At 34.6% G+C, this 11,625-nt stretch overlaps 1 protein-coding gene across 7 annotated transcripts in view; it reads right to left on the reverse strand.

Moving 5' to 3' along the window:
* Positions 1-11,625, reverse strand: part of OSBPL8 (oxysterol binding protein like 8) — a 178,766-nt gene that overhangs the window by 89,532 nt on the left and 77,609 nt on the right. For 6 of the 7 annotated variants that reach the window (XM_024122783.3, XM_024122781.2, XM_024122787.3 and 3 more), the window contains one exon: positions 8,436-8,573. In XM_024122783.3, coding sequence (XP_023978551.1) covers positions 8,436-8,573 — 138 coding nt within the window. The remainder of the gene's footprint in view (positions 1-8,435; positions 8,574-11,625) is intronic. The other variant, XM_024122788.3, reaches the window with a different exon arrangement.

An 11,625-nucleotide genomic window follows, 5' to 3' on the forward strand; every position in this document is an offset into this window, starting at 1 on the left:
TGGGAGGGAGGGAGATGCAAGAGGGAAGAGATATGGGAACATGTGTATATGTATAACTGATTCACTTTGTTATAAAGCAGAAACTAACACACCATTGTAAAGCAATTATACTCCAATAAAGATATTTAAAAAAACAAAAAAAACACAAATCTCCTTTTTGTCCTATGTTTTTTTTCTATCTACCCTACATATTCCTCCCCTTCAAAGGCACAGTTCCTAAGAGTTTGCTATCTTAATTGTCCCCAATTTCTTACCTTTCTTATTCCTCATCCTATTGCCATCTAGCTTCATCACTGTTTCCAAAACTGATTTCACAAAAGTTATGAAAGATATCTTGTCAATGGATAATTTTTCAGTTGTCTTAATTGGCTTTACTTTTGAGTTATATATAAAACTGTAGGTCAATCCCCTTCCTTCATAAAAACCCTGTTTCATTCTCCTGGGATATAACATTCCTTTACAAATCTTCTTTGCCAATCCCTTCTCCAAAAGATCCTTAAATGCTGACACTTCTTAGGACTGTATTCCAACTCCTTTTTTTTCTCAAACTACAATTCTTTCCAAACTTTTCACAGCTCACAATGAGAAATATATTTTACATCAAGTGTGTGTGTGTACACATATGAGTATCAGATAACAATTTCACAGATCAGATTAAGTAAGCTCTGATCTTTTGATCCTATTCTATTTCATTAAAAAAAAACTGTACTGTCTGAGAATCACTAAACTGATCTACACAATTGTTTTAACTCTGTCTTCAATTGCTATATTTAAGCTGATGACTTCCAAATCTACATTTCTAGTGCATAAGTGTCTGTTAAATTCTAAACCCATAAAGCCAATTTCCTCCTCAACAGCTCCACATGGATAAAGTCCTTCAAACTCACCATGTGCAAAATTGGAGTTTCTCAGAATCTTTCCCCCAAACATAGTCTTCCTCCATAGTCCCCTATCTTGGTAAACTGCTGATATTTTTCCCAAGCAAAATATCAAGGAGTCATTGCTGAGTCCTCCCTCTCTTTTTCCTCTGTCACGCCCCAACCCAATCAATCACTAATCCCGGAGAAATTTTCCTCTATATATTTCTCCACTTTTTTTTTTTTTAAACTCACACAGCTGTCACTCTCATCCAGGCTGTATTCACCTCGCCTGGACGGTACAGTCTAGTAATGAGTCTTCTCTCATATACTGTATTCTTCCAAGTTTATAAATGCAATTCTAATCATTTTGTGTTGCCTACTCTTACAGTTATCTATTGTTGTACAATAAACCACTCAAAACTTAGTGGTTTAAACACTAAAATTATTTGCTCGTAATTCTACAATTTTGGCAAACTGGGGGAGGGGGGCAGATGGGGACGGCTTGTCTCTAATCCACATAGCATCTGCTGGAAATCCCAATATGCTTTCCTCACTCACATGTCTGGTCCTTTAGCTAGGTGACTAGAACAGCTAGGGCGTGACCAATTTGGGCTTTCATACAGCTGGTAGTATGTGGATGGTGAGACTTTTACATGGAAGCTGACTTCCTCCAATATACAAAAATAGAAGTTACCAGATCTTTTTAATGCCTGGTCTCAAAAGTCCTAGAATGTCACTTCTACTACATTCTATTGGTCATAGCCAATAGACTGGCCAACAGACATGGCCAGCTTAGAACTAAATAGAGGTAGGGGTGGAAGAGGAATAGACTCCATTTCTTGATGGGCAAGTTGTAAGGACACATAGAAAAAGAGCATGTGAGATGAAAGACATTGTTGCAGTCACCTTTGGAAATGAAATATACCACTGTCTACCTAATTTATATTCCTTCCACATGCCAAATATACTCAATGCCCTTCCCCTATCAAAATGTCATCCTATTACAGCACTGGCTGTAAGGCCAGGATCTTGTTATCTAAATTAGGTTCAAATGCACATTTACTCCTTGGGTTTAGTTCAGCATATATGGTTCTTTTTTTTTTTAATTAAAAAATTTTTTTTAAATTTCTGGCCACACAGCATGCAGGATCTTAGTGGGTGGAGTCTTAACCACTGGACCACCAGGGAAGTCCCCATATGGTTCCTTTGATACAGCTTCTCTTAAATCAAAATCCCATTGCCTCAAAAGATTACTTACCTGCCCCACCGCAGTAAGCCGGGGATAGAATTGCAATAGACACTTGAGTTCAAAAGCTGTAGGGAATAGGGAGTTACACAGAAGGCACATATCAGTGCCATAGCAATTGTGAAATCTGCTAGGGACATGTCATCAGCAACTTGACTAGAACAACAGTTCTGCTCCCTGAAAACAGTCCTCTGTCACTGTTGACTCTACCCTCTGGGCTCCGAGCTCCATCCTCGGGTCACTCTTCCTATTTCATAAGAAATGGTCCACGTTTGCAACAGTGTAGCTTTCTCAGCCTGCTTCCTGCCCATATAAGACTGGGATTCCCCACACATACAAAGGTTCTTTTTAGTTGAACTTTGTCTATCCTTTTCTGTCTAAACTGGTGGTGCTTTGATTAGTACCATCCTTGTAGATACTTTGTGGATTTCCTGTGAATTTTATTGGAAATAACTCCATTAAACAGACATCACACCCACTCATCTCTGAGATAGGCCACTCTCTTCTTTGGGCTGTCTGTCATGCTACTGTAGGGCAGCAGACTTAAGAGCTTTGAAGCTCTTTGGATTAGCTGAGACATTCTTATAAGGTATGCCTTTAAGACTCTTTTCAGTGCTTTTGTCTAGCTGAAAGGCTCTAAGAGGCATTGTCTTAAATCTTTCTGAGGTCTCAACCAAAAAAATCTTACAGAAGAACTCTTGATCTGATCCTTGTTTTGAGGTCATTTTTTTGCACCCTGGGATTTGAGAAGAATTAGATAAGCAGAGGGAAGGGAGAGAATGTTCCACAATGGAGAATGAGAATAAATAAAAGCACAGTCTTATGGGGAACAGGGAAGAAAGTCATCTAGCTAGGTTCATGATGGGGGAAAATATAAAATGAAATTGGAAGGGAAGAATAAACTCAGAAATACTAACAGCTCTAACTACAAGATTATGAAATCTGTAATTTACGCTCTTTATTGCTGGTTTCTGCTTGCTGATCCAAATGTTGCTGTATCAGATACACTTGGAGAGCTTCATAAATACACAGACTCACCCCAGAGATTTTGAAAGGTTGGAGAAGCTACATCTAAGCAAAGAAAGCTCCCAGGTGATTCTCGGATACAGCCAGACTTAGGAGCCACTGCTCTAATTAATTAAAAACCACTGGCTTTTTGAGAATAGGAGTGTCGTAAATGCAGATACCTAATAAAGTTTTCAGTTATAAGCTTGAATAATAAAAATCTGTATTTTCATTTATAATTTTCTATTTCTCTTTATTCATATCATTTCCCTAAGAGACCTACTTCATAGGATCCATGTTTTCTCTGACCATATACATCTATAAGAACCCCAGTCCCATCACAGTCTCACCTTACCATGTAACAATGATTTTGTTTGGTTGTCTTGTTAAGAAAGATGAGCCTGGTATATTGGAAGGCAAGGTCCTACGAAGAAGAGTTAGGATACTATGGTACTAAGTAATGTAGGTATGGAATAATAAGGACCTGACCTAAGACAATGATAGTTAAGAAGGAAAATGAAGATAAACACCAGAGCTGTGACACTTTAAACTTCTAGAAGAAATCACAAAAAATGTTCTTTGCAACTTTAGGGTAGACAAAGATTTCTTTAATGGAGGGAAAAAAAGCTCGAGTCATAGGGAAAAATTGATAAATTGGATTTCATCAAAATTAAAAACATCTGTTCTTTGAAAGAAATCATTTAGACAATGAAAAGGCATGCCAAGACTGGAAGAAAATACAACATATACAGCTAGCAAAGGATGATACTGAAATATATTTAAATATATTCTTAAAACTCAATAAGACAAGCCAAATTTTTAAATGGGCAAAAACATCTGATCTGACACTTCAGATATACAAGTGGCCAATGAGCATATGAAAAGATGCTCAACATTATCAGTCATCAGGGAAATGCAAATTAAAACCACAATGTGATATTACTATACACCCACTAGAATGGCTAAACTAAAAGAAATCAAGGTTACAGAGCAACTGAAATGTTCATTCACTGCTGACAAATGTAAAATGGTATAACTACTTTGGAATCCAGTTTTGGCCATTTCTTATAAAGTAAAACATACACTCATCATATGATTTCACAACTGTACTCCTAGATATTACTCAAAGAAAGAAAGAAAAAAAAAACTCTACATAAAGCATTGTACACATTATGGGGTTATATCAAAAGACACAGGAGCCAGAGTTAAGGTTTGGAAAATTTGAGCCTCAAAAATCTAATGACTAAATTGATCAAAACTTTAAAAATATAAACTTCTGGAGTCATATCTAGGTTCAAATTTTAGCTCTATCACATATTAACTGTGTAAACTACATTAAGGAAATTACCCTTATCAACCGCTCAGTTTCTTCATTTGTGAAACAGGGAGAATGATTTATATACCATAAGGTTCTTATAAGAATTCCAGGAGCTAATAATGCATGTAAAAAGCACTTAAGAGACACAGGGAACTTTAAATGTTAGTCATTATTACTATCAATAAGGTTTTGGAATTCTAATTCTTTCCATTCAGAAGTTGAAATACTGATCTAGAGTACTTGAGTTATGGCAGACCTATCAAAGAGGTTTTCTAGATATTTGTTTATCTCCGATAATTTATCTTCACCATAACCAAGAGTTAATGGGTTTATCTTATTTCAAACACACCTCTGACACCTGAAAACTATGATGTGGAATTTCAGTAGGTAAACCAGAGGGAGATATTATACATTACAAAAACCAAATAGGTTGACGTTAACAAAGAAGTACGTTCAGTATGTAATTCACTCTACAACTATTAATTTACCCATAACTTACCCAGGAACATATAGGTGTAAATCAAGATATAACTATCACTACGGCCGCTGTAAATGCAAGAGTTAGAGGTTGTACATGGCCATCCATACTAAAAGAATTTCCAAATGAGCCTCTATAAGATGCTGAAGTACAGCAAAAGTCGAAATATCAGCCTTCAACTAAAATAGAATCATTTATTTAAAACAATAATAATAGTAATAATATTGTTGTGGTGGTTATTATTATTAATCAGCTATCATGAGTGGTTATCATTTACCAGGCTATGTTCTATAAGCTTTTTATATGTATTAATGCATTTTAAGCCTTATAAAAATCTTATGTGCTGGACAGATACTATTATTATCTTCAATGCATGAGTTCTTTATATTAAAAAATTTTTAAGCCAAAAAAATATGTCATCACCAGAAGTAGACTTTATGTCTTCTTTTTAATCTAAGAAACTGGTACTTAGCAGGCAATAACCATTTATCCTGACTTTCCTATAGGAACTATATTTCAGTGTTTACTAGGTAGCCTTAAGATAATTAAGATCTCTTTCTTATAGAAAAACTTCAAGTGTAAAAAGAATGACAGAATTAGAAAATCACCATTTTTCCACCCTAATGTTGTTTTCTACCTTAATTGATCTTGATCATCAAAGAGTGCTTACACCTTTAGGTGAAAAGTTGATGGGGAACAGAATATTTACAGGGTGCCAACTGTCTTTTACTTTCAGGTTATAAGGGGAGAAAAGATGCAACTTTCAATTGAAGAGGATCAGGCTGCCACCACCTGAACCTACTGATCAATCTCACATCACTAATAGTGGGACAATCGTATGTTGAGTGAATTCTCATGCGAGGCAGCATGAAGTGGTACACATCCCCTAGAAAACAATCTTGCCAAAAATGTTCAACCTGAATGTAGTCAAGCCTTTGCATTTAACTTCCAGTTCATAGAAAATACAAAAGACAGAGGGAAACAAATAAAACAATACTGCAAGGAGGCAATCAAATCCAAAAGGTCAAACACTCTGTAGGGACACTGACCTAGTTTCTTAAAAAAGTCAAAGGCACAAGAGGAAATAAGAGTAAACAAGGAGGCTCTTTGCGATTAAAGGAGATATAATTATGTAACAACCAAATGCAATGAATGAACTTTTCTTGGATCCTGGTTTCAAGAAGCTTATTGCAAAAAACTTGGGGACAATTGGGGAAATTTAAATTTGAGCTAGATGTTAGCTTATATTAAATAATTATCATTAACTTTGTTAGATCTAATAAAGGTTTTATGGTTATATAAAAAATGTTCTTAATTTTTAGAGATGGATTAAGTATTGAGGGGTACAACATCATGAGGTCTATGATTTACTCCAAATATTCCAGCCCCACCCCCAAATAAATAAAATAAATACAACAAAAGGTTAATAATTTCTTACATCTACTTGATGGATTTATTAGTGTTCATTGTACTATTCTCTCAAATTCCCTGTTTGCCTGAAAATGTTCATGACACATGAAAGTACTTTCAATGATTAGTAACTAACCCTTTTGTTGCTTCATTAAATTCCAAGTTAAAGAATTCCTCTAAATATTCTAGTACAAAGATATATGAATCAGATTAACCATATTTATTACAGTCAAAATTCTGGTGCACAGAACAAAAAAATCACGTAAGCTGCATCCTTTCAGAATTTTATCTTAATGAAGCTTATTTATACCATTGTGTACCATATATCCATTTTCAAAAAAGCATTTAGAAACAAAAATGCTAACTTTCCAAAATATATTCAACAACCAAGCAATAAATTTTAGCATAGTAGTAATTGTTTTTATCTTGTTAAAGTTTTTCCAATTCCTGCAATGCTATATAAAAATGTCTCCATCTAACGCTTGACTAGAAAAACATTTTCCACTGGAATAAATTAGAAAATGATCATGTAACTTACTATTAACCAGCTAATATTCATTTAAAAAGAAGTAACTAAAGCCTACTTCAAGGAATAATTCATAAAGTAACAACACTAAAACCTGACTAACTATACACAGTATAACATAATTGTTAAGACTCTAAAGTTTTAAAAATACTTGATAACCTAAGTACATATTAGCTTTCAAACACCAAATTTAAGTTCTTAGTTTTAAAAGCAGAAGTCTTTCCACCACAGTTACCAGTAGTACCACAGGAGAGTTCAAAGCATTTGATCAAATAAACTTTAGCTAAGAAGCAGAATCGAATATACAGAAGGTATCAATTATGAATTAGGAATTCCATAATCCCTGGAAGTCCCCAAGACTCTTTTAAAGGGTCTGCAAGGTCAAAACTAGTTTCATAATACTTTTTCGCTGTGTTGACATTTTCACTGATAGTGCAAAAGCAATGCTGGGTAAGACCACTGGCACTTCAGCACATACCAAAGCAGAGGCACCAGACTGCAGTAGTAGTCACTGATTTCTTTACTGCCATGCACTTGCAGTAAAAGAAGGCCAGTTACACTTACAAATGTCCTTGATAAAGCCAGACATAAATTAAAGAGATTTGCAAAAACTGTAAAACAGTAGTTCTCAGCCAGAGACAATTTTGTCCCGCAAGGGACATTTGTCAAGATCTAGAGCTGTTTCTACCTGTCACAATCAGGAAAAATGCTATTGGCATCTAGTGCATAGTGGCCAAGGATGCTGCTAAATATCCTACAATGCACGGGATATCTCCCCTCAACAAAGAATTATCCAGCCCCAAATGACAATAGGGCCAAGGTTGAGGGACCCTGAGGGAAAAGAATACTACTCTTCTTATTCTCACTCAACTTTTTTTTGGTGGGGGAGAGGGGGACAGTTATTTTTCATAAAAATATTTTAATCATATTAACCTGTGATAGGTTTATTATTTAATTTTAAATGAATTAAGAGTAAACATTTTAAACAAACTATTACACATAAAATAAGCTACAGGATTTATTATATGACACAGGGAATGTAGCCAATATTTTATAATAAATATAAATGGAGTATAACCTTTAAAAATTGTGAATCACTATACTGTACACCTGTAATGTGCATAATATTGTACGTACATCAACTATACTTCAATTAAAAAAAAAGTAAACTTTTTTTAAGGTTTTAGTTTTAATTTACAATACAGTAAGTATCAAGAGGTTACCTAACCCACATAAACGAAAGTTCTTTGGGGGCTTCAGTAATCTTTGACAGTACAAAAGAGTCCTGAGACCAGAAAGTTTGAGAATCACTGAATTAGAAGAATGATACAACTAACCAAATATGTTGGAGAATATAAGGGGAATTAAAGGACTCTAAAGGACAATGCACTCATTTCAAGAGTATTATGAATGATCAAAACAAACATAAACCTTTATAAAACTAAACAGTCCAAAAGAAAAGTCATGATAGACCCCCAAATGTCATTTTCTCCCTACACACACACACACACACACACACACACACACACACACACACACACACACACCACACCATCAAAAACAACAAAAACATTAAAAGTACAACTCCTTACCCTGGCTATGAGGACTTGCTGGACTAAAAGATGGCTGATACAAATCTTTGGTTGGCGTTGGAAAAGCTTCTTTCCCTTGGCGCTGACTCATCTTTCCTGGTGTCAGGTGTTGAGTATCGTCACTGTTTGCTACCACAGCTCAAGGAAAGAGAGGAAAAAGAATTAGTACTTAATTCATAGATTTACATAATGGCATAGTTAATAACATGGAATAGAACTATGACTGAAATGGCCTCAGTGGTTATATTCATTTTACCAACTCAATACTTTAATAAATTAACTTAATTGTTTTATTTTTAGTTTGTTATCAATTCAAGAGGAATTTATAGGTATGAGTCAAATTATACAAATTATAGACCTCATAAAAATGAAAGTACATATTCTGATATTGAAAGTACTCCAAGGTTTACTGTCAACCTTTCATTGTGTTATTAACTCTATATATTTGCCAATAGAGCAGTAAGCAAAAGACAATGCCATTTCACAGAAGAAATACAAATGGTCAGTAAACATATGAAAAGATAGTCAACCTATTAGTAATGAGAAAAAAATACAAATTATAGCAGTATAAAATGGTATTTTATATTCACTAGAATTTCTACTCTAATTTCTAATTTTCATGGAAATTCGGTGTGATTCTTGTTTTAGAGATGGGAAAACTTTAGGTTCAGAGATTGTCTTGCCTAAGACTAAGTAACAGAGGTAAGATTCTAACTCAGAACCATTTGGTTCAAAGTCTGGTCTCAAAAGCTTGCTGTCCCAACAATCAATCTAGTGTTTAAGGCTGCTATTCACCCATTTGACCAAGCTACTAATAGAGGAGAGCAATGCCCAGTTCCAGAGAGGACAGAAAAGAGAAAAAATACTCATTGAAGGAGTAGGGCAAATCGTGAGCAAATCCACAGTGCCCCAGGATCTCCATCCTTTCATTTTATATAACTGCTTTTCTCAGTCTATGAAAACTTTAGTTTTATCTTGAGAGAGGATGATTCTGTCTTCAGTCTAGATGTAATTTTAAACTTGAGAACTTAATATTCACATTTTTAATCACCATATCTTTTAAATATAATTGTTTTAATGTTTTCAAATTGTGATAAAGTTATCAAAATTATATTTTAGCTCCTTAAATTTTAAAGTAAAAGCTCAAAATACTTTCACTTATCATCCAAGTAAAGATATAAAAAATTTATTTTCCCATCAAGCCCATAAAAAAGAATCCTAATACTGATGACTACTAAATTTTTATCTCCTCCTAAACTCAAAAACTCACATATCCAACTACCTGCCTTATAATCACCTCTATTATTTTACAGACATCTCAAATTTATCCAGAACCGTTCTTGCCTTTCCTTATCCTCCAAACCTGCCTCTCTCCCATCTGTTAATGGAATCACTATTCCCCTCTCCCACTTTCTCAGGCCAAAAACCTTAGATGTATTCTTTGATTTTTTTTCTTTCTTTCACATTTCATATCCAATTCATCTGTGAGATCTTTATACTCTATCTTCAAAATTTATCTGGAATCCTCCTACTTCTCCTCACTTCCACAACTACCACCCTGTTCCAAGCCACCATTACCACCATTATCACAGCAGCAGATTTCTACTTGGTCTCCAGACTTAGCATCTTGCTCCCTGCCTTGTGTAGAGTTCACTCTCTATACAGAAGCCTGAGTAATCTTTGTAAACCACAGATCAGATTTGTATTAAGGAGAAATATCCACAATGGCTTTCCATTATATTTGCAATAAATTCCATGGTTTAAAGATTCAACAGTCTGGCCCCTGCTTATCTTTCCAACCTCATTCTCTACTACTCTCCTCTTTATTCACTTGGCTCCAGCCATAATGGCCTTCTTGGTATTCCTCAAAGATGCCATCTTGCCCTAGTCGCAGCCCTTATGTCTTTTTTCCCTTCTACCTGGAATACTTCTACCCCAGATCTTCATATTATTGACCACTCTCATCATTTGTTGTCTGTGTTCAAATGTCATCTCTTTAGAAAAGCCCCTCATTGTGTTTTTTGATAAGTCAGTTCCTAATTTTAATATAATGCAATTTACCAATTCTGGTTTTGGTTTTTTTTTTAGTTAGTGCCCATTCTACCACAATTATATTCTATCACTTTACCCTACCTGATTTTCACTGTAGCTCTTATCAGTGTCGGCAATTATATTATATCATTTATTTGTCTGTTATCTGCCTTCTACATGAGACCATAAATTCCATGAGAAGGGAGTTTTTTCTGCCTTATTTTCCATAAATCCTCAAGTCCCAGTGCGATTCTGGCATACTGAAGGTGTTCAAAAGAATTTTGTTGAAGGAATCAAATCAACAAATTTTATATTTTTATGAAACTTCATTATCATAAAGTATATGGTAGCTTATTCAGTTACGAAATCCAATATCCATTTAATACCTAAAAATTATTACTGAAATTTAAAATGTATGGTACTGATATAGAGAGAGACAAATTGATCTAAAGACCTTAACAGAGAACTCTCAGAGACAAACCCATGCATATGTGGAGTGTGTATATATGCTAGAGGTAGGAAAGACTATGCAATTAATAATATTGATACTAGGAAAATTGGTCCTCTATGTTGGAAAAATAGGTCTCACTCTCATACCACACACAAAGAATATTTTTTATGAAATTAAAAATATAAATGCAAAAAGCAAAACTTGAAAGCTTTTTAAAGAAAATTTAAGAGAATATCTTTATAAATTTGGGGTAGGAAATGATTCCTTTAAAGAGGAATCCTTTAAAACCCACATACCTATGGTCAACTAATCTATGACAAAGGAGGCAAGGATATACAATGGAGAAAAGACAGTCTCTTCAATAAGTGGTGCTGGGAAAACTGGACAGCTACATGTAAAAGAATGAAATTAGAACACTCCCTAACACCATACACAAAAATAAACTCAAAATGGATTAAAGACCTAAATGTAAGGCCACACACTATCAAACTCTTAGAGGAAAACATAGGCAGAACACACTATGACATAAATCACAGCAAGATCCTTTTTGACCCACCTCATAGAGAAATGGAAATAAAAAGAAAAATAAACAAATGGGACCTAATGAAACTTAAAAGCTGTTGCACAGCAAAGGAAACCATAAACAAGACCAAAAGACAACCCTCAGAATGGGAGAAAATAGTTGCAAATGAAACAACTGACAAAGGA

This window comes from Physeter macrocephalus, chromosome 6 (genome assembly GCF_002837175.3).
Source record: "Physeter macrocephalus isolate SW-GA chromosome 6, ASM283717v5, whole genome shotgun sequence".
NCBI lineage: Eukaryota > Metazoa > Chordata > Mammalia > Artiodactyla > Physeteridae > Physeter > Physeter macrocephalus.